Source organism: Rhinoderma darwinii, chromosome 6 (assembly GCF_050947455.1).
Source record: "Rhinoderma darwinii isolate aRhiDar2 chromosome 6, aRhiDar2.hap1, whole genome shotgun sequence".
Lineage (NCBI taxonomy): Eukaryota > Metazoa > Chordata > Amphibia > Anura > Rhinodermatidae > Rhinoderma > Rhinoderma darwinii.
This window is the reverse complement of record NC_134692.1, coordinates 142,410,528-142,434,823: the sequence shown is the minus strand read 5'-3', so window position 1 is coordinate 142,434,823 and position 24,296 is coordinate 142,410,528. Positions and strand designations below refer to the sequence as shown.

The window sequence follows — 24,296 nt, the reverse complement described above, 5'->3', positions numbered from 1 at the left end:
GATACTCACCACCTGAAATGCTCCCCCCGCTCCAGAGCTGGGGCCCCATCCTCCGCTCCCGGATGCTCCCGCGGTAGTCATGACAACTGATCGCCAGTGGCCCTCGTACGGAGAAGTGACTGTTCAGGGGTTGTCCTATCCAGGACCGCACACAGACGATAATGCCAGGGCCACACCTAGACTTTTGTTGCGCTACCGATGGATTTTAGCTCTTGAGCTGCAGCTGCAGTCCACAAGGGTACATGCAACTCAATGTATTTATTTGGACTGCAGCAGTCGCTCAAGAGCTAAAATCAATCAGCGGCGCTACAAAAAGTCTAGACGTAGGCCTGGCCTAAAGTTGCTCTAAGGCCTTATTCAGACAAACGTATCATACGTCCATGTGACAGGCGGTTTTTACGTCCGGGTTTGCGCTCTTTCGTGTGAATCTGCTCAGCTTTCCGGAAAAAGCAGACCAAAAAAGAAGCGAGTCACACGAGCGCTTCTCCCGCTTCGTTTTAGCGCTTGATCGGGACCTCAGTGCTCGGACTCCCCACCAATCAAAACTCCTGACGTGTCACTGTGACATGTCAGAAGTTTGTTGAACGTTTAGTTCCCCTTTAAATGAGCGGTAGCGCACGTCCTGGACCGCCGCTCCATTCAAGCTCCTCAGTGAGTAATGGGGGTCCGGGATTATCGTGATCTGTGGGGGTCCCAACGGAGGGGCACCCACCGATCATACAATTATCCCCTATCCTGTGGATAGGTGATCACTTTTGAGGGTGCGGTTAAAATATTATATATATATATATAAAATAACAAGTTTTTACCGTGTTAAATGCGTTTTTTTTAATGCAGTAAAAACCAAAATGCAACGAAAAATGCATCAAATCGCCTGCAGTCTAAATACACGAATAAAATTATTATTAAAAAAGGAAAGAAATTCATGGACTATTATTATTATTTTTACATGCAGGGTCTTTTGATCTGCGCCACGAGCCCACGTTGGGGGCTTCCGCAAGGTTTCTGTCGATTTACCCAGCAAGAAAAGCGCAGTGAGAACGCGGCAAACGCACCGGGCGGAATGAGGATCACGTGACCGCTGTTCGGGAGATCGGAGAGGGACCCGCACCCATCAGACTCCTATACCCCTTTGCAGAATATTCGAGACTCATTCGTACCGGTTTAAAGGAATTTTCCATAAACTCTGTGGCCAATTATTGTCACCATTCACTCGTTTCTGATCGATCCTTACGTCGCGGTTAAATCGCTTTTAATACAGCAAAGACAGAAACGTCCGGATTGTTGCTGATTTGATTGTTGCTGATTGATTGCGCCATGAAAATGTCTAATTGGAAACATTATCGGTAAACGCGGCTCGTAGCGACATTTACAAGTCATGACTGGCTAGTGCAAGGCTCTCGTGATGTCCGTCGCTAGGCAACAATCACACTCTTCAGTGGGAAAAGTCATCCCGTGTAAAGGCTCCTTGGGCCCCGTTCACACCTGTCGGATTTAACACGGATTTTGGCGTGGATTCTTAGTCAAATCCAATGACTATCCGCCTTCGATCCATGCTAGTTATTTCCACGGATACCGCACGGAGGATTAGGCCCAAAATCTACACGTCTTTCTGGTTAAAAAAAAAAAATATGAGCCAGTGACGTCATGACACTGAATATGACCAAAAAAAACTCTGCAGCCATTACTACTATGTCTCCAGGAGGAGCCGGGACGAGCTTTTAGTCACGTCCCCCTGCCCTGAGGAACACTCCCGACACCACCTCATTATTTGGTTTGGTGACGTAAAACTAGCGCAGGATGCCGCCATCTTGAAACTCCGCCCTCTCCCCCTTCTTTCTGAGAGCAGCCAGGTAGGCAGCTGTAACTCCGCCCTCATCCAGATAGACGACGCTATTGGCCGCCTCCCCCTGCGCTCGCCCCCTTTCCCCTGTCCCCATTCGTCTGAAGCCCCGCCCCTCCTCTGCTTGCCGCGCGCTAATGAAGGTGCTCTGTTCCGTTGGCGAGGAAGGGTCAGCTGCCACGAAGCTGATTGGCTATTTGGCGCTCCGCCTTTCCCGATCAGGCTGTTCCTATTGGTCGCCGGGGGTCGCGTTCCTGTCCACGCACAGTGGTCTCTCGGCGGCAGCGGTTGGAGCGAGTGTGAGGCGCGCCTCCGTTCTCCCGGCAGCCCCTCCTCCTTCCGCTCGGTTTCCACTCACTCCCGGCAGTGACGGTACTCTCTTCTTCCTTCTACCCCGGGAATATGCTGAAGCAGCAGCCGTCGCAGGCCAATCGCAAACCTGCCACAACAGCAGCGTCTATGGCTGTCTCAACGCCAGGAAGCGGCGGCTCCCCCGGGAGCCCCAACGGCAACCTTCCGCCGGCTGGTAGCCGAAGCCAGGAAAGGACGGGAGCAGGCAGGTAAGATGAGTGCACGGAGGAGGAGGGGGGGGGCTGCAGAGAGGAGCATGCCTGTGTACCGGTAACGGAAAGGCTGCGGATGATTGACGTGCTAAATGGCCAATAGCGCGGGAGAGGGGCGTGTCCCTTATTCCCGGCATCACGTGGTCTGGGCCGCTGCCTGTAGTTTAGTCTTTCTCCGTTACCGGCTTTGCGCATGCTCCGCGGTAACTCGGGCCTTGTAAATTTTGTGCCGGTGTCCGCCATGTGTGCTTGTAGGGGAGCGCTCCCCCCGCCGTGCGGTCACCGCTCGTACCCCTCTCTGCAGCCATTTCTGATCCATGTGACCTTCCTGTGCCCTCCCCCCTGTGTGGCCCCTCTGCAGGCTTGATGAGCCCAGATTTTTGTCTTGTGGGGCCCCTTCCTTCCTGCAGCATTACTACCCAATATACATTGCTGCAATCAGTAACGCTGCACCAGTGGGCAATGCACCTTATCCTGGGTCACCCCTCTATAATAAATGTGCCCCCCATCAGTGTCCTGTGGGTGCAGCGAGGCGACGACCACCACCGGTGTCTGGTTTACGGTTGCACGTTCCTACGACTGCTTATGTCTCGTTATGTAAATGCATTTGGCGGAAACACCCCCGTGTCATTCGCCGGATCCAGCCGTAGACCCCCCCCCCCCCCATCAACAGACAGAGGCCGGAAGAGGGTCGTGTCCACCTTCATTAGAGGATCGCGCTCTGCGATACGGTCGGCGTGAACCGTGTACCGCTCCGTGCGTTTATTTAAACTTTAACGTATTTATCGTTCTACACTTGTGTATGGTGGGGTAATACCTCTGTCGTCTAGATGTGAACAGAGCCAAGGGGTCACCACGGCGCAGGGTTGCCCTGTTTTGCATCCTGGAGGGGTTCATGCGGTAAAATTTACACCCCCCCCAAACTTCCCCCTCTGATGTCAACAAGATGCGACTCTGCTTTAGACGGGGGTCTTGATTCAGGTCCCCCCCCGATTACCTGGTAGAACGCTGCATATTCTTTGCATGAGGTGACCCGCTGCTAATACTTAATCACTTAAAGCGACCCTCCGATCCTGCGACACTTTAAATACATCGGGGTATATGGAGCTATGTTACCCGGTGTCCCCCTCTGCTGAGGATCCGCCGCTTTGGGTTCCCCTCTGTGTTGTCCCAACATGGCTGCAGCGCTTCTTACACTACGAGTCTGAGACACACCCACTGTTCTCTGATTGGCCAGTGCTGCTCATGTGAGGGGTTTTGGCCAATCGAAGAGCATAGGGGGTGACTTAGACTCTGTCTGTGAAGCGCTGCAGCCGTGTTGGGATAGAGAGAACTGGAGGACCCCGGTAACATTACTCCATACACCCCGTCATATTTATAATATCGTCCTGGGACCGGAGGGTCGATTTTTAAGGTGTTTTTCGAGATCACATAATATTTTACCTTTTAGGAATTATAATAAATAATAGTCGCCTGTTAAAGGGACATTCCCAGAATCCACTATAATCGCGTATTCACAGGACAGCTGATAATTGTCTGATCACAAGTCAGGAGGACATTGGATGGGGCGGCGGTCGAGCATCTGCGCTGCCGCTTCAATTTAAGTCTATGGGAATGACGGAAACAGCCGAGTACAGCGCTCTGCGGGCGCGGGCCTGACCGCCGCTCCATGTAAAGGGTAACTAAACGGTTGACAAATTTCTGACATGTCATAGTCTCCGTGCTCGGACCCCCACCAATCAAAACTTCTGAGAAGTCAGAAGGTTGTCAAACGTTTAATTATCCTTTAAAGGGAATGTGTTGCCAGCAAAACATGTATTTTTTTTTTTTAGTTAAACATTTAGTGTGTAGGTGATTAAACATTGTTCAAATTTTTTTTATTTTTTTCACGAGTCAGGAAATATTATAAATTAGATTCTAATTTATAATATTTCCCAGCACTGGTCACTAGATGGAGCTATTCCCAAAATTGCCTCATTGCATGTGGTAAAGCAACCACATTGCTTTATGCTGCAAAATTGGGAAAAAATCCCTCGTTCTAGTGAGCTCTCAGAATCCCCCCCTCCTTTATCCTGGCTAGTGCCGGGAGAAACGAGGGGATTGAACGGTCTAACCTCCTACACTGTGTGTCGCCATTTTTTGAGCTAACACACAGTGTAGAAGGTTTACATACAGTAGTAAACACACACAAACACGAACATACATAGAAATCCCTTACCTGCTCCAGTCGCCGCCGCTCCCTCCGGTCCGTCCGCTCCGTTTGCTGCCGCTGGTCCAAGTGCACAAGTCCGGAAGCCGCGACCGGAAGTAGTAATATTACTGTCCGGCCGCGACTTCCGGTCCACAGGAAAATGGCGCCGGACGGTGCGCATTTCAAATTGGACTGTGTGGGAGCGGCGCATGCACAGTTCCCACACAGACGGCGTACACAGAAGTGGATGGGACGGGCCCCGTTCGCAGTCCCTATGGGACTGTGGCTGCCGTATTCCATGTCTGTATGTGTCGTTAATCGTTAATTAAAAATGGCAGCCCCCATAGGGAAGAAAAAGTGAAAAAATAGAAAAAAGTAACACACAAATAAATAAAAACGTTTTTAATAAAACACTAACATAAAACAGACATGATTTTTTTTTTGGGGGTGACACTGTTCCTTTAACCGCCACTTCACTGCGGGGGAGGGGTGCGGTGCGCAGGAGCGTGGGTTCGGGACCTCCATTCTTTATCAGTGGGGGTCCCAGCGTTCAGACACTTAGCACATGTCCTATGGATGGGTAATAATTGCCACTTCTGGGATAACCCCTTTATATCCGGTGCTGCTCTGGACACAATCACTGGCCTCATTGGTGTATGTCACGCTACTGCGGAGGCCAGTGATTGGCTGCAGTGGTCATGTGTGTATACGGGCACGTCATCGCTGCGGCGAAGGAAACAGACTGGTGAGGAACATCGGAGCGGCGGAATCACAGGCGAGTATTTCTTGTTTCTTTTATTTTTAGGGTAATTTCTGCTGTCTGAAAAATCTGATCAGATCTCCGAAAACCCCTTTAGTAATGGGGGGGGGGGGGGGGGTATCCGTCACTGATTATTGTACGCCCTAAAAGAATCCTACAGCTTTTTATGGTTCCGATCACATGTTCAGTGTTTCACACGGATTTTGTCGCAGATTCAGCGCACAAATCCGCTAACAAAGTATTGGAAATATGCGACACCGATCAGACGTTGTTAATTTCCCGCATGGAGTTTAATTCACAACACGAGACAAAAATGAGCGGCCCGTTATTTATTTTTATGGATTCCGCACGGAAAATCTACATTCAGACTTGCCCTATTGGGGATAATCCGTGTATGAATCCACAGCAGAAACTCGGGGGGGTCGGCCACACATCCTCCAGTAAATACACGGAAAATCCGACAAATGTGAACATAACCTCGAATAGTTTGGTTTCAAGATCTCTGCTGGTTGTCAGTAAACGGGTTTGCTACAGCTATAAGCAGTTTTACACAATCCTCCACAATGAGGTGCACATTCTAGACTCCAGGCTGATGCATTTGACCTGCACTGATACACTGTAACAAACTGTCAGGACAGGACAGAGATGTAGGTCCGGTTCACATCTGTATTAGGGGCTTCCGTCACAGATCCATCCAAAAATATGGGACACTAGCGCAGCGTGCTTGGCTATGGATTCTGCCAAAACCACAAAAACCCAATGGAATCCATTAAAGTCGATGGGTACCGTTGGGCGCCGATTATGTTCGTTGTACAACAGAATCGGCGCTTTCCGGTATTTCCGTTCTGCTCCTCTAACGGAGCAGAACATAAAGGCTGACGCGGGTGTGATAGTGGCTTTATGCTGCTGATGTCTTTACCTAACAGAGAATTTTCCAGACTGGATACATTGTAACAAACCCTCAGCTGTGAAGTATTAGGACAGGTTTCCAGTCTCTGGATGTAAATAAAAATGGTCCACTGGAGAAATCTCTAAAAGAATGGAGGTTTTCCTTCTGGTTGTCATGGCTCCTGTCTGTGTTCATGTTACTCTTCTCCAGTCTAGACATTATTATTATCTGTGAGGTTTAGGAAGCAGCAGATGTTTTCTTCGTAAAAATTATAAATTCAAATCCAAAAATAAAGAACCTCCATTCTTTATAGTGCAGGCTGCATCCCGAGAAATAGAAACAATGTGACGGACGGTTTCCTCCATATAGCATGGATTCTAGATTTTGCCCGTCACAGCAGCCGCTTGTATCCGTTACGTTCTTGTGTTGTGGTTTCTGCTTAGAGGGAATCTTTGAGCATTATTGAGGTCCCAAGACTGCGGACTGAGGGACATATGGGGGGGGGGGGCGGCAAGTGCGTTCGTTTCTGAGCCTGGACTCCTAGATGTGGCCGCAATAAGACATGTCCGATCTTTCTGCGGTCCTGGCTCCTGGGCAATGCACGGACACTTGGAAACCACGGTCGTGTGCATTGACCCATTGAAGCGAATAGGGCCGCGATTCTCCTGCAGATTTGCGGGTGAACTGCGCCTGCAAAAATACGCTCGTGTGCATGGGGCCTACGGCGGCTGTTGATGTGGAATTTCTCCTGCTCTGAGTGACGGCGCCAGCGGTCTCCTGATTGGCCGCTAGAACGGAGGGGAGTACTTGCGTCTGCTGTGCCGGGGGAATCTGTTTCTCTGTAACACTGCTTGCTTGACCGAGACTAAGGTTATTATTGCAATGACCTCCCCATTATCACTCTCAATAGATTTGAGGCCTCAAAACTGCTCAAAGATTCCCCTTTAAAGGGGTTCTCCGCCTTAGATCTTTATTTGTTAGAAGGATCCATAAGCTGGGACCTCCATCGATCAGCTGTGATCTGTGGGTAAACCTGGCCGTAAGTGTTCAGCTTCCCTGCAGCGCCACCACAGGAGAAATGAAGCATTACACTGTCCATTCATATCAATGTGGTGCTTGTAATACAGGAGCGGTCCTCCAGTGATGCTCTATGTAACCGCTCTCCAGTCTGACGTAATGAGGACCCCCCCCCAGATATTATCTCACAATTCCCTGATAGGGTGTATGACAATGTTTTAAGCTGAACATTTCCTTTTAACACCTCATTGTATTGATAGGACAATGAACAGTAAGGGGGGGTTTCACACGGGGCGATTATCAGGCAGATAATTAGTTCATAGAACGCTCGTTACCGATTTAGTTCGCTGTGTAAACGGGGGAAAGGTAATGATTGTGATGTCTCTGGCTGACGTCATGCACACGAGCGTATCCAGGGTCTGTACCGGTCATGTGAGGTGCAGACCCCAAATACTGCGCTGGTTTTACCCTATGGAGCCACGTAGCCAGCTGTACTTGTGTCGTATATCAGACCGTATTCTCCACCTAATCCCACTGACTCCTCGGCCAAAGACATACGCTGAATATTGCACGGCCGTACGTTATCTACTCCCCTCCCCCAACATCTAATGTAAGTAATCTATGGCTTAACCTGTTCTATTCCAAGCTGAGTACAGTCCTGGACTGGACCATTCACAGGAGCCAATGGGGGACATTTACTAGAACTTGGTACCCCGGCCGAGTGGTGCGCCAGTCTGTGAAAGTAATGTAGCATGTGCCATATTCTCCAACACGGCGCACACTTGTAAACAACGCCAGTTTTCAGCTCAACCCCCGTCAACTTTATAGGCAAATCCGGCATCCAGAAAACCTGCAGCAGAAATCCACAGGTTGGCACGCGGTTTAGCGTTGTAGTCTTCAGCGCGGAATCCGCAGTGATCATGGATTGTTACATCCGCGTTCAATGCTCCGCACGGATATCTTGTGTGTGAATGGGAAATACATGGCCCAAGTGGCGCGGGGACTTCAGCCTCCCCGGAGCGATCGTCACCTATCAGAAGTAGCAAGAAAAAAGGATCCTGAGATTCATAAAATGTTGTTACTTAAATGTCCCCCCACCCCCTTCCCCATGTCACACTGGTGGGGTTCAGGAGACTGAGATAAGCGGCGCCGTTTGCAGTCTTCCCTCATTGTAGAGCTGATTTGGCATTTCCTGTGACCTGGAGGGGGCGCTGATCTCCACTAACAGATCCTGGTCTTGTCCCCGCGCTGCCTGGTGTATTATGTGTCACTTGCTGGATACTGATCCGTGTTTTCTGTTGCAGGGGTCGCAGCATAGTAAAGGGACTTCAGCCTCCGGTAAGTCATAACGAAGGTTTTGCTGTTTTTTAGGTTGTAGTAGATTTACAATCCCTGCCCCCCCCCCCCCCCTCACCTGCCTGTGTATTCAATGCGGAGAGGGGGGGCTACACACTTTAGAGGACAGTCCGCTGATTTCTGTCAGACCGTCTCACTATCCGATGTCTTTGGGGGGTGTCCCGATCCTCCCGACAGCAGATGACAAGAGAAAAAAGGATCGAGTGTATTGGATTTAATCATTCCCAATCCTTTATTCCCACGGTAGACAAACCTCCCCCCCCCCCCCCCCCCATTGATAATACATGTATGGGGGAGGCGGGCGGGATAGCTGTGGACGGTTATTGTGAATATACGGGCAGCTTAAAGAATCAGGTGCCGTGTGATCAGAGAGTCCGGCTCTGCTCCATCCACATCTCTCGTCGCTGATACTATTCAATAGGATGTCGATGTAATTGGGGATTTGTATCGGCACCAGGTCTCCCTGACGGCTCCGCTCCTGATAGTGTCAGAAGGGGGCGCGTCGTCTCAGTAGTGCAGCCTTATAAATGATCAAAAGAAATAAGATTGAAGCGGTTTTCCCATAATCCATATTTATCACCCATCCTCAGAATAGGTGATAAATAGCCAATTGGTGGGTGTCTGACCGCTGGGACCCCTACAGATGAGAACGGGCTTACCCGGGAGCGCCATAGGAATGGAGCGGTAGTTCACATGCTCGACAACCGCTCCATTCATTTTTATGGGGCTCCCAGGAGCGGCAAGGTCAGCCCGTGCTCGTGATTGGCCGATGTCCCAGTGGTCAGACCCCCACCGATCAGATGTTTCGTGGATAAGTGATTAATATTGATTATGGGAAACCCCCCTTTAAGAAGGTATGATGGTTGTGACTGGGGAACGCTGCTTCACCGGCGCCTGTGATGGGGTTGTTGGGAGTTCCTGACGCCTTTTTATGTGGCTTCGTCCTCGTCGTACGACTAATACGATTTTCCGTTGTCTCCCTGCAGGTTTTTGAAGGCGTTTATAATAACTCCAGAATGCTGCATTTTTTAACTGCTGTGGTGGTAAGTAGACGGGGGATGGTAAACTATAGTCACCCCCCGAACGGCACGTCCTTTAGAGGGATTTTCCGATCGGGGACCTTTATGACATATTAACAGGATAAGTCATAAATAAATGTCAGATGCGGGTCACACCTCTGGGACCGCACCTATCTCTAGAACAGGGACCCGTAAACCCTGTTCTACCTTTTTCTGTTCCCTCTCCCTCCCGGCCACTTACCGACTACATGGTCGGGACTTGCGGAAACAGCAGAGCTCAGCGAGCTACACAGTTTCCTACTTCATGGTCGGAAATCACACGAGTCAGCCAGAGCATTAAGAGGTAGAACGGGGTAAAGGGGCCCCCTGTTCCAGAAGTAGGACCCCCCCCCACCTAACTGACATTTATGACCTCTCCTGTGGATATGTCATAAATGTCCCTCGTGGGAAAACCCCTTTAACTATTTCCTCACCAGCGCCGAGTAATGAAACGAATGCGATGGCGTTCTGTAACTCGCCTGTGCCTGGAAATCAGATCGTATCCGGTTCATGACAAGGAGACACTCGTTCCCAAAACCATTCATTACGAATTAAGTTTTAAAAAAAAACCTCAACAAATGAAAGTGTAATACAGGACTGGTCCTCCGGAGGCGCTCCATGTAACTGCTCTCTACTCAGCCCAAGATCCTGAACAGAGGACCCCCCCCCCCCCTCTACTATCTCATAATTCCCTAATAGGGTGTGTGACGATGGGTTTTTATGAAATAGACGTCCCCTTTATGCTAATAAATTATATTTCTTTTGCCTTCAGGGCTCAACGTGCGACGTAAAGGTGAAAAATGGGACCACTTATCAAGGCGTCTTCAAGACGTTGAGCTCTAAGGTGAGGGGAGATGAAGGATTCTGGTCCCGTATCGATGACCGCTCCTGTATCTATAGATAATAAACGTTCTTCGCTTGCAGTTTGAACTGGCCGTCGATGCCGTGCACAAGAAAAGCGACCAGGTCCCGGGGCCAAAGCGCGAGGACATCGTGGACACCATGATTTTTAAACACGCCGACGTGACGCTCGTCCACTTCCACAATGTCGATTTCAGCTATGCTACAAAAGGTAGGAGTCCTGCACTCCTTACACGGGAGCTCCGCATACGGTTTCTTTCATCATCTGCTCATCCGGTCCCATTGATGCCGGATTACAGGTCTCGGATATCATATATATATATTTTTCTAATAGTCTTTATATTTCCTAGCGCTCTTTCTCTCGGGGGTGAGGCCTCTTCAGTCACTTTAGTTGCAGTGAAATGGACCTGGGTGGGTTGATCTTTGTGAGCGGCTGCTGATCCGTCCTAGAAACATCAATAGAAATGGTTTTACATGGTCTTCTTATTGCGATCGTTTGCAGATAAGTTTACGGATTCTGCCATTGCAATGAGTTCCAAGGTGAATGGGGAGCACAAAGAGAAGGTGCTGATGCGCTGGGACGGAGGAGAAAGTAACAGCGACGACTTTGATCTGGAGGCTGACTTGGTGAGTGCTGGCTGCAGAGGTGGTGGGTAAAAAAAAACGGGGAGACTCTGCGATACCCTGCCTCAAGTGGGGTAGTGATAGTCTGCAAGGAGACACTGCTCTCGGCAGCTCCTACATGTCTCACGTCTAAACCTGTGGGCTGATCTTCTGGCATAGTAGACGGAGCGGGGTCCTCTGCAGCACAGAGTGTTTTCAGGAGTGGGACACGGAAGATAGAATAGCAATTGAGCTTTAGTTCTCGGTGGCCCGGGGTTAATGTTTCCCCTTATTAGCAGTCTAATGGCTGGGATCCCAACGAGATGTTCAAGTATAATGAAGATAACTACGGAGTGAAGACGACTTATGACAGCAGCCTGTCCTCGTACACGTGAGTAGAGAGCGGCTGGAACGTTGCGTCTCCGTGTTACGATGTCGGTGACTCTTATGGTTTTTGTGCGACCTTCAACCTGATTTTACAGGGTCGCTCTAGAAAAAGATAATTCTGAGGAGTTCAGGCAGCGAGAAGCGCGTGCAACCCAGCTGGCCCGAGAGATCGAATCCAGTCCGCAGTACCGAGCGCGGATCGCCATAGAGAACGACGAATGCCGGACCGAGGAGGAGAAGCATAGCGGTGTCCAGAGGCCCAGCTCTGACCGGGACAGTCCTAGCCTCGGCTCCAGGTCAGTCTGACGCTCGTGATCTTCAGGACGGCGAAGTCCATGGCAAAAATTAAAAGGGTTTGTCCCCGCCACGGGGAGCACGGCCCGTAAAAAGCAAACGATGGCACGTGTCCTATCTTTTGCGGTACACGTCTACGGCACGGACACCTATCTGTAGCGATAAACATAGCGGCCAATAAAACTGAATGGGTCCCTAATTGAGGACCGTATTACGGTCCGCAATTACTGAGAATTTTTACGGTCGTGTGCGCGTGGTCTAACATGGTATTGTGTTAGTCCATGTAACTATTCACAGCAGTCCTTGTTATTTATGCGTCTGCTTTTTTTTTTTTCTCCTTAGGGAAGGAAAATACAATCCTCTACCACAGCGGGTCCGAGATGGATCACGAGGAGCCCTCAGAACAAACTCCTCCAGAGGAGGCAGGTCCGGGATGGGTATTACTTCCCGGGCAACCCCTCAACATTATCCTGAAACTAGTTCCAGCCCGGTCCCCGAGCAGCGAGGCATCAACGGAGGTAAGACCTGGCAATAGAGAACGCCTCAACAACGTACTGGTCTGCGAGTTCTGGGACTGGCGGACCTTAAGGTTCTATCAGGGTTAAATTGTGTATTTTCTTTTTGTAGGACCTACAAGGATGTCCCCCAAAGCACAACGACCCATCCGATCTACCAAGCCCATGTCCTCTCCGTCCAGTCGTCCTATAGAAGTGTCGACTTCCCCATCAGGTTGACTTTCCATGTTGTGATTTTAGTTTTATAGTAGAAGGGCCCCCTGCACACAACCGTGCCCGTGATCGCGGTCCGCGACTACAGGCGTTGACAGCCACCTGCATTTGCGGGCCGTGCTCCCATATAAAGTATAGGAGTTTGATCCGTAAAAAGCAAAAAATAGGACATGTTCTATCTGTTGCGGAGCCTTTCTATGTCACGGACACCTTCCCGAAATATTCTGGATGGCGTCCGCAGGCCATAGAAATGAATGGGTCCGTAATTCTGGACGAACTCTACGGTCGTGCGCATGGGGCTGAAGTATCGATGTATGGATCTCCTCTAATTATTGAACTCCTTTATTTTCCCGTCCAGCCGCCTCCCGGGTGTATACTCCCCTATCGCCAAAATCCGCTTCTCCTAGTTCCATGGATTCATCTTCTCAGTCTTCAACTCTAGATTCCCGACCTGCGGTGGAGACTAAACCCGCGTCTCCGAGGAACGTCACACCCAGCTTGATTGGGGAAGGTGAGGAAAACTTGTAACCGGGGGATGTCGCCTCCATTACGTGCGTTTGGCAGCAGAAGAAAATGAAGATCCAGACCCCGATGTAGTTCTTTGTTTTGTTTTTTCCTTAAATATAGAGAACTTTTTCGGTCGCGTTCTCATTAAACCGATTCTCGTATCTTCACACACCGTTGATGAGGGATGATCACAAATAGTTTATAATGTGTGCACTGGAAGATGTCGTGCCTAGATGAAAAAAAACAAACACCTTAGGACCTGTTCACATCACCGTTCATTTCCATTCCGGGGTTCCGTCGGGTGAACCCTGCAACGGAAAGTGAAAGTGAAACCACAGCTTCTGTTTCAGTCACCATTCATCTCAATGGGGACGGAAACTTTGCTAATGGTTTCCGTTCGACACCATTTCCGGCAGGTTTCCGGTTTTCCGACGGAATCAATAGCGGAGTCGAATGGTGACGAACGGAAACCATTAGCCATGTTTCCGTCACCATTGAGATCAATGGTGACTGAAACTGAAGCGGTGGTTTCACTTTCCGTTGCGGGGTTCACCCGTCGGAACCCTGGAATGGAAAGCGAACGGTGATGTGAACAGGCCCTTAGATATATGTATAATGTTTTTTTTTATATTCGATCGGTGTGGAAGGGGGTGAGGTTGGGGGGGGGGGGGGGGGGTTACGCTTCGTTGCACGATTATTACTGTTTGATCTTTGATAACTCTATGGGTTTTTTCTCTTTTTACATGTAGATCATGAATAATTGAATCTAATAATGTGAGGTCTTACCCTGAGGTTTTGCCTTGTAGATATTAAAGGGGTTGTACAAGTTGAGAAATGTAAAAAAGAGAAAATCAATTTTTTATTTTTTTGCCCTGGGTTGTCTGATATTTCAGTCCTGCCCATACAAACTTTAGTATAGTGACACGGATTTGCTATTTAAGGAGGTTCTTCCACGAACGACACTTATCACCTATCAGCAGTATGGGTGACAAGTGTCTGACCAGTGGGGGACCCTCAAAATAACAAGAATTGGGGTCCCGCGTTTGGGTGGAGCAGTGATTGGGCGTGTGAACTGCAGCTCCATTTAACTCTATGGGACTGATGGATACAGAGCGGAGTACAGCACTTGGCTATCTCCTAAAGTCCCACAGTGGATTGGAGTGGCAGCGCGCTTGCCTGACCGACGCTATTCAAACATGGGTCACGAAATTCACTTTCTCGTAATCGGTGAAGGGGGGGGGGGGGGGGAGACTGCGCACAATTTAAGGCAAAAGCTCCACAGCCTTTAAGTTAAATGTCCACTATTTTGAAATAGGTCCAAAATTATATTTGGATTTTTTTTATTATATCTTTATCGCAGTGGGAGCTCCGATTTTCTGATCTATCAGTTTCATTAGACATTAAGGTAAATGATAAAATTCTGTCTTTCTGCAGCCACCACCAGGGGGCGCTTACTGCATACTGGTATAGATTGGACTCAATGAAACCAGATACAGTAAACTCCCCCTAGTGGTGGCTGCAGGCAGACATGTTATATATTAACTGTCTATTCTGGGGAATTTAAAGGGACCTTGTCACCTCTGAAAACCCTCAAATCACAATAATTATTTAATGGCTTAAGACGCAGATTCCTAATTTGTAAGTTTTTCTTTTTCTATTCGCTTGCATTTCCTCGCTATAAGCCTGGCAACGGGCCGTACACTGCGTGCTGAGGAGTCCTCTCCACTATATCTCCGAGCTTAGGAGTCCTCTCTAGACGAGCCGTGCGTTTTTTTTTTTTGTTTTTTTTTGGCGGTGACACTGTCTCTTTAAATCTCCACCAGAAAAGCGGCTCTGTCTTCTACAAAGATTTATTAAACACGTGGAGTTATAAGGTGGAGTTTCTGTTACCCGATCGGTGGCCTGTTTTACGGAAGCCATAATGACGCAAAACTAGGAAATGTGAAGGCAAACCTCTAAGTGGTGACGTGACTGTCCAGTTTATCTGTAGAATTCCCTGACCGGATGAATTCTTTCCGTTTTGTGTTCGGATTTGCTTAAAAAACACAGGAGATCAACCTAAAACTGAGACGCAGGAAGGAAGCGGTCCGGGCTCTGATGCTGGGAAATCCTTGTAGGATAAATCGGAGGATTATTGTCATTTAAAGGGGTTATGCGGGGACCAAAAATGATCCGTGTAGTCCCTGCAGTATGTGCGCACACTCGCTAATATACATCCCGGTCCCCCATCACGCTGATTCTGAGATTTTCCTAGATCTTTATAGTCCTGCCGGGGGACCGGACGTCATGTGACTCCAAGTACAGCGGGATCGGTCAGCTGATGAAGAGTCGTATTGTCACAGGACAAGGCTGCGCACCTAGACCTCACATACTGCAGGGACTACACTGATGATAGTTTTTGGCCCCTCATGTGGGTGGACTGCTCAGAGCTCCCGGGGTGCCTCTGTGTATGTTGTATGGAGGCGCACACACCCCAAAATTGTGACGTGCTACAACGCTGTCTATATTACAGCGGCGCACAGGAGTGGTTACGCATTTCGGACCCATGCATTGATGTGCTAGGTCTGCCAGAGTAGAGGCTTGTCCGGCGTGTGCGATAGCGCCCCCCCCCCCCCCACCCCCACCATGTGACTTCCATCATTTCAGTTTTGTTTAACCCCTTTTTGATACTGTAAATGGCTCCGGAAGTTTAGAAGTGTGAGCTTTTATTTATTTTTTTGTCGGAGTGCTGCTTTAAAGATAGAATTTTGTGTTGTGTTCTTTCATTTCGTGTCGGATTTATCTTTTTCTACGTTATTTTAGGCAAAGACGGTCAAGCGCCTGTTAAAGAGCCGAGCCGGATAATGGAGCAGAGCTCGCCGTGTGAGGCTGCCAAGCCGCCATGTAAAGGTCGGTGTCCGGGCGTCTCGCCCTCACCTCTGTAGATCCTGCAGATCGTCAGGTCTTGGTGATCGCTGCTTTTATTCACTGATGTTTTGTCCTCCCTGCAGTGCTGCAAACCGAGCAGAAGAGGAACCAGCTGGACGAATTGCGCAAATTTGGAGCTGAATTCCGGGTGAGTTATTTGAAGACGTTTTATAATGTGAGGTGGGACGCAAAGCAAAGCCTGACCCCAAACGTTACATAAATGTCTGTGGATCTCCCTGACCTGGACTGCGTAGGGGGGGGGGGGGCGCTCAACCTTGTTCATGATGGTCCCAGAGGTCGGACCCCTACAAATTGCATAGTCGAAGTCTATACTGGGGAAAAATGGCCGGACCCTGTAAATAGAGAAGCTGTGAGGATTGTAATCGCACTGCACAACATCTGGTTACAAAGCGGGGTTTTTTTTTTTTTTGACCTTTTATTTCTCCTCTTTAGCTCCAAGCGAATACTTGTCCAGAAGCCTCAAGCGAATCTTTCCCATCGAGACAAAGAGAACCATTAGAAAATAAAATGGTTCTACCCGATCCTGTTCAGTCGGAGGTCCCCGAATTGCGTGACCTGGGGCAGAAAGTTCCTGAGCCGGTTGAAGAGACCAAGGAGGAGCGTGTGTGTGAGACGATCGAGCGCCAAGAGGAAGCGGCCAGTCCAGCCAGCAAAGCCGAACCGGAGGAGAAGGAGGAGCAAGTGGTGTGCGAGTAGGTGCCGGGGGAGGGGCGGCTGGTTTGTGGGAGCGGCGGCTGGTTTGTGGCTTTGGAATTTGCACGTTGTAGTAATTTGTGGGATCGTCTCTAAAGGGTCTTCTCTCATCTTTACAATTTTAGCCAAGTGAAGAAATCCACGCTCAATCCCAACGCTAAGGAGTTTAATCCTGCCAAGTCCCTCCTGGCAGTGGTGAGTACAGTGTCCAGGGTTCTTGAACGTCTAGGACCTAAAAGTTGATGGTTTATGATGAGGGCTGATGAGCCCTTAGGTGGCCGTTTCTGTTTGCCCGGCCAAATGACTGCTGATAACTTTCCCTGGGATGATCCTAGCAGCTCGTCCCATGTAGTATTATATACGGTGCACGATGTCAATGGGTGACCAATGTGATGTCTCCTCCAGAGCAAGGCCTGTTGTCCTCGGGGTCTCTGCTCTGTGACGCACGTATTCCCGTATGGAGCGTAATGTTCAGTCCAGTGATTTCCAGGTGTAACTACAGAATAGACAAAGCTGCAAATGTTACGAGTTCAATTTAACACCCTCTTGATTCCCTCCGTTTCTTTTTCAGAATAAAACGACTAGCATGCCTACATCCCCCGGACCAAGGAGCCATTCCTCCACCACCACCATCCCGATGCTGACTACTGGCCAGAGCGGGGTCTACAGTCCGTACATCTCCTACATCCCTCCGATGCACATGAGCCAAGCAGTGCAGGTGAGCGCCCACTAGAGGCTGCCTGCTATTACAAAGCCTCAAAGGAGGTATATAGGATTAGAAAAACATGTCCGCTTTCTTCCAAAAAACAGCGCCACACCTGTTCACGGGTCATGTCTGGTATTGCAGCTTCATTATTGCACATCTCACCTGTTTGGCCGTATACATACTGAATGGAGTTGATTTAGATCTTTTGATTGCTGCCATCTAATAAACAATGTTTATTTCTTTCCCGCACCCCCCCCCCTTTTTTTTTTCCCCCCTCCCCCTCTCTTTTTTTTCCCCCTCCCCCTCTCGATCCCTTTTCAGGCTCCTCAGATGTATCCATACCCAGTATCTAACTCTGTGCCCGGCCAGCAGGGGAAATATAGAACAAAAGGTAAGAGGTCAATGTCTGCGATGCGCTGATCATACAGATGGTGCCGATCTCTCTTCCTCGTGATGCTTTTTTGGTTGACACCTAAAACTTCGCTCTTCCTTTCAGCCATTTGATCTAGACCTTAAAGGGATTTACCTAATAATTTGACATGATTTCTGATTGGCGGATTCCATCCATTAGAACCTCCACAATATTGAGAATGATTTAAAGAGGCTCTGTCACCACATTATAAGTGCCCCGTCTCCTACATAATCTGATTGGCCCTGCAATGTAGATAACAGGGGTTTTTATTTTGAAAAACCATTTTTTAGCAAGTTATGAGCAATTTTAGATTTATGCTAATGACTTTCTTAATGACCAAGTGGGTGTTGTACAGAGGAGGGTATGACGCTGACCAATCAGTGACCAATCAGCGTCATGCACTTCTCATGGTTCCAGCCCGGCTTCTTTCACTGCTGTCACACTGGGCTGTGGATCATGCTGGGCTGGAACAATGAGTAGCGTCCGTAGCAGAGACGCCCCCTTGTAGAGTTCGGCAGACAAAGTACAAGACTGCTCTCTCGCATGCGCGCTCTCCTCTCCCCAGCTCTCGCACTGTCCGTAGCAGAGACGCCCCCTTGTAGAGTTCGGCAGAAAACTGATCTTGAAAGCTGAAGAGTGAGCGTGCACGCTCGCCCACACTCTCCTCGCTCTTGCTGTAACACACTCCGTATCTGATTGGACAGGGTCACAGCCATAGTAACACGCCCCCTTGCCAGTACACGCCCCATTGACCGTTCAGGGGTTTATTTAAATAACGGGAACCAAATATAACGGCACCGATATCGAAATAACAGAGGAGGGTACAAATAAAAAATGTAAGGTGCCCCAGGGTTTGTGCAGCCCCCCCCCCATTATATGCTGCACATGTATGGGAGGTGAAAGGTTCCCTTTATTATCCTATCCCTGCGTATCATGGGGACCCCCCCCCCCCCCCGGTTTCTCTGCATATGAAATGACCTTCTGCTTTTACTTCTCGCAGGACCCCCCCAGCGCTCTGACCAGCCGAACTCCGCGCCCCCCATTATGCAGGCAGCAGCTGCTGCTGGTCCTCCCCTCGTGGCTGCGACTCCTTATCCTTCCTACATCTCTTACAGTCCCCAGCAGTTCCCGGGACAGCCGACCATGATGCAGCACATGGCTCACTATGCTTCGCAGGTAGGTGGAGACGGTGTATAGAGCGCAGCGATGCTGTTCTCTCTCAGTTTTTTTGTATTGTTTATTGACGGCAGTTTTAATTCCTTTTGCAGCCTGTATTTGCTCAGATGCTGCAAGGTAATCAACGCATGATTGCAACCGGAAATCATCCACAAGCCTTAGTTTCTTCCTCCAATCCCCAGTACCAACAGACAGAGCAGCCTTCCCCCAGACTCTCTATGGTGAGTGGCGATTCCTGTGTTCAGCTGCCTCACGTCATGCCTAAAACACACCCAATAATGTCTTGTCCTTTTCAGCGACTGTCCACCAGTCCTACTCCCATCATGCACCTCAGATGCACCCACAGCCATCCAGCACCCCGACCCAGAGCCAGCAACAGTCTCAGCATGCCAACCCCAGCCCTGTGCAGGTGAGTCGTCATACAGCCCCTATGGATTCAGAAGTCTCTACCACGAGATATTCAATCATTTATGGCAATTGCCGATGGATAATGAGTTTATGGAGCATTTATGTAGTGGGTTTTATATCCTCGTTCAGTGATGAGCGGTTTGTACAGAGTCTTCTGGGTCGATATTGTCTTTGCGTGGCTAACGATTTAGTAAAAACGGAAGCCTGCAGATAGTACGAGGCTTTACGTGTCCGTCCAGTCTACCCGTGTTCTGAATCTGCCGCGGTGCCACCTTCTCTCTAGCACCAGGCCGGTCAACCTCAGCACCTCGGTAGCGCTCAACCGCAGCAGAGCCTGTACCACACAGCAGCCTTGACAGGAACGCCACCCTCGCTGACCCCCGGACCCACCGCGCAGTCTCCACAGAGCAGCTACCCACAGCAGGCCATGTATGCAATCCATACCCACCAGCAGCTGCAGCATGGCTATACGAACATGTCCCATGTGGCCCAGGTAATCCTCTCCCCGGCTCTTTACATGACGCTTCTCCTGTCCCTCACAGGTCTCTAAAGAATTAAATATTTGTATCTGTTCTCAGGCGCATGTACAGAGTGGTCTAACCGGAGCACCCCCTCCCCACCCCGGAGCTCCTCACCAACAACATCCTGGTGCCCCTCACCCTACATCCGTCATGCTCCTGCACCCCTCTCAGACACATGGTGGTCCCCCACAATCGGCGGTTTCACAGACTGGTGTATCTGCACCTTCTCCATATACCTATATACCACATCCCCAAGGTAAGTAAAGGTTAGCGTGTGTAGAAAGAAACAAGTCTCCCAGCGTCATAACCATGGGACTGCACAGGTCAGTCTTTATAGTCTCCATGGTAACAGACTACAAACTGTAGTCTGATCCAGCATTCATATTGCCATCCATCTGTCTTGTGCTTCTTGCTAACCAGCCGAATGCATGTTGGTGAGATATAGGGGACAGGTCGGAGGTATTATGACTGCAGGATCATACTACAATGGGTTAGTTACCATGGAGACGTGTGGGTCTACATAGGAGCTGTATATGCAAAACGATCTCGGTGCACGGACTCAACGATCAAACCTCCTGACCTGTCAGAAGCTTTCTGATAGACTGGTTACCCTTTAACCCGTTAGTGACCGCCCATAGTGTTTTTTACGGCGGCCACTAACAGGCTTTATCCCGAATCATTGGCCTTTTTACGGCGCTGAATCTGAATAAGTAAACCGAGCAGGGAGCCGTGAAATCTCCCTGCTCTCAGCTGCCAGAGGTAGGTGGGGGGCGTCCCTGCTCGACTGTGTGAGATCAATATTAGTATTGATCTCACCCGTTTAACCCCTCAGATGCGGCACTCCATAGCGAGCACCGCATCGGAGTGGTTTTGGAGAGAGGGAGCTTCCTCTCAAAGTGTCTGTCTCCGATGGCAGCCGGGGGCCTAATCAAGGCCCCCAGGTCTGCCTGTGGTGAATGCCTGCTAGATCATGCCAGAGGCCTAGCAGATGCCTGTCTGTTTTATACAGACAGGCATAATACACTGCAATACAGAAGTATTGCAGTGTATTATAAATGCCATCAGATAATCCCATAGTGAAGTCCCCTAGTGGGACTAGTAAAAAGGTGAAGAAAAAACAAACTCTTACAAACTGCTTTAGTTTTAAACAATAAAGTTAAAAAGTTGAACATATTTGGTATCGCCGCGTCCGTAACGACCCCGACTATAAACTTCTTACAGAAGTTAACCGGCACGATGAACGTCGTAAAAAATAAAATAACAATGCAAAAATTGCGGTTTTCTTTGAATCCAGCCTAAAAAAAACCTGTGATGCTAAAAAGTGATCAAAAATGTCGCATCGATTCCAAAATGGTACCGATAAAAACTAGAAGTCGTCCCGCAAAAAAAAAAAGCCCTCCTGCAACTGCATCAGCAAAAAAGTTACGGCTCTTCAAATATGGAGACTCAAAACAAATAATTTTGGAAAAAGTGTTTTTACTGTGTAAGTAGTAAAACATAAAAAATCTATATATTTGGTATTGTGGCAATCGTAACAACCCACTGAACAAAGTTATTGTTTTATTCATACCACACGGTAAACGGCGTAATTTTAGAACCCCAAAAAGTGTGGGTAACACATCAAACAAAACTGATACTGGTATGTCTAGTGCGGGGGCGGAGCATGACGAGGAGTCTCTGATAAACCTGGTCAGGCTCCGCCCCCGCAGGGCCTGCACTAGGCATAACACAGGGCATGAGTCTTGTCTGTCATGTTACTCCAGGTGAGAAAACCGCAAAAAAAAATGTCCTGTGTGACCTGATGTAGTAATCTGTGTATTTGTCGTTCCAGTTCAGTCTCATCCGTCTCAGCAGCACCAGTATCATCCTCCCGGTAACTGAGCGTCTTCCTGAGCTGTGAATCCAACCTCCACAGAGTCATAAACCCTATAGCCGGTCCTGCCTCCGGCCACCGCCCCGTCCACGCTGGCCAGGAAACCGGCAGAATCCAGCGCCCTGCACAGAGACTTCCTGCAGCCATGGATCCGGGGGCCCCTGCAGCATTGTGGGACCTGCACCCCGGCCCTGAGCGGGGGAGGGAGCGTGCGGCCGCATGGAGGGTTTACCGGGTGTGGATCGCAGCTGGAGGCAGGTTGTCCCCTTATTGGCACCACAAGGAGAATCTTTTAGTGTTTGGTTTAATAATGCGGAGGAGGGGGAGGGTCGGGCCCTTCTCTCTCATAGAGACTGGAATAAAAATAAAAACAAGATTTTATTTTTTATTTATAACTAAAATCGGGCAGTTTCAAAGATGGTCCATTTTCATCTCCCACCTCATATCCTTCATCTTCCCCCTTAACTTGAACGGAGTGATGGACTACTTTTACTTTTTATTGAATAAAATATTTAAAAATACGAAAAAAAAACAAAAAAAAAAACCAAAATACCAAAAACAAAAAAATAAAGTTTTAAACTAAAGTCTCATCCTGTGGATTATTGAGGATTTGCTGCTGGTTTTCTTTCGGAAACAAATAATGGTAAGTAAAGATTAAGAAGAATTGCACGAGCGAATGTGAGGTTCTATCATTGTGGCCCCTGTAATGGTTTGTGCCCCCCCCCCCCCCCCCCTGCAGGACATTGTGGTAAGTATGTGGTTTTTGGTCCCTGCCCCCCCCCCCCCCCCTCATTATTTGCAGAGGACATCCCGGCCCAAAAACTGCACCACCCTTTGGTGCGGTTTATTGGCCGGAATTCCGTGTGGCGAGCAGGTTGAATACGCCGTTTGCTTTTTACGCAGCGTTTCCGTGCTTACCTGTAGGGGGGGGAAGAGACTTAAGGCCGCCTCTTATGTTTAAGGGGGTCATTGCTGATCAAACACATGTAGATAATGGGTGTCGTTTCTTATGGGGAAGCTCCTTTTAGGGCCAGAGCTCCACGTTATATTGGGTGACCGCAAACTCGCGCTATAATCAGATTTCTGTGGTTTTGCAGATACGTGGTTTCTTGCATTCCAATAGGCCAACAGTCCAAAACGGTGGAGCCCTGACCTTAGACTGGGTTCACACACGGTATTTGGTCAGGTTTTTGTTGTAAGGAGTTTGCAGCGGTCAGTTGTTTGCTGGTTGGAGAATATAAAGTTCTCCGCACTGCGGTCCGGACGTATCGACGATGTATGGGGCACTGCGGTAACCCATGGCGATGAGCTAGTCTAGCTTTAGTTTAGGTTGCCTAGAATTACGCCACTTCTGCGACGTGTGGGTAGAAACAACTGACGGACGACTAATACGTTGAAATGGTCACCTGTCTCAGGTCGGCTCTGAGCGCATGACTGGATTAGACCGCTGCATGTTATAGATGGTAGAGCTATAGGAGGCCGTCATCACACAGGATTATTAGTATAACTGATGTTTATGTGCCCCCCCCCCCCCCCCCCCCCCCCCCCAAATAATAAGGCGAGGATTTCTAGAGCATGCCTTAATCCTGGGGGCTGCCGGTTCTACCCTCCACAAGGCTTCAAATAATTTAATTTCACAGCAATCCCTGCCTTTGAGTTGTGTGATTGCAGGATCAGACTACACGGGGTTTGTATGTAGTCTGCTACCATGGAAACAGAAATTGTAGACCCAAAAATAGTTTTTTTTTTTTTTTTTTTTTAAATGTGCATTTTTTATTTTTTTTGTAGGGGTAGGGCTACATGACATCAAGTCGCTTTAGCGGTAATTTTTTTTCCTGGACCTTATTTAGATCCGTCATACACAAGTCGCGTGCAATTTACTGTCAATGTAACGCGAAATCCAGCAAAATGTTATTTATTTTTTGGCAACAGTTGCGACCACAGATAATCATTAAAAGCGGTTCTTGTCAGGCTACGTGTTGCTGGGTGGCCTTAGGTCTTGTGGCCATGCTACGGCGTCTGAATGCTGATAGGGCGGCGGCGCTGGTTCATTGGACACATCCCTGATGGACCAGCAAACACTCGGTGGCTGATTCTTCTCCACAGGCAGCAATACAGGCGAGCAGTTTTCTGCAGCCTGGAGCTTGAGATTGATTAAAACACATCTAATCTTGTGTAACATGCGTGCCAACTCTGCCAGGTGCCCCTCACCCCCCTCAAAAAAAAAAAATACTCGTGCCTCCCCGTTCCTGCAGTCGTTTTTCCGCCGGGCGTTGCTGCAGACAACGTCCTAACACCAGTCGAGGCGAGGATGTGCGTGACTTCGGGGGGGTTACAGTTGGAAATGTATATCAGAGCCATATATACCTTACAAAAAATAAAAGACTATCCAACCTAAATCTGTCTAGCGTATAAAGCTGCAGGTACCCTATGGGAAATGCTCCTATAATAACTGGTTTACAGACACATTGGAGGAGAATTATCAAAACTAGTGCTAAATAAAGTGGAGACGTTGCCCTTGG

At 49.0% G+C, this 24,296-nt stretch overlaps 1 protein-coding gene across 1 annotated transcript; it reads left to right on the top strand.

Annotated features, from left to right (window-relative positions):
* Positions 1-2,053: 2,053 nt before the first annotated feature.
* ATXN2L (ataxin 2 like) lies at positions 2,054-22,358 on the top strand. Its single transcript, XM_075830785.1, is given in 24 exon segments — positions 2,054-2,403; positions 8,568-8,601; positions 9,606-9,662; positions 10,450-10,521; positions 10,602-10,749; positions 11,041-11,165; positions 11,441-11,532; positions 11,624-11,824; positions 12,165-12,340; positions 12,450-12,551; positions 12,909-13,061; positions 15,860-15,946; positions 16,048-16,112; positions 16,418-16,677; positions 16,804-16,873; positions 17,250-17,396; positions 17,706-17,775; positions 18,797-18,972; positions 19,065-19,173; positions 19,176-19,193; positions 19,269-19,381; positions 19,664-19,873; positions 19,959-20,157; positions 21,733-22,358. Coding segments are annotated over 24 exon segments (2,892 nt in total). The 5' UTR covers positions 2,054-2,245; the 3' UTR covers positions 21,783-22,358.
* Positions 22,359-24,296: the final 1,938 nt, after the last annotated feature.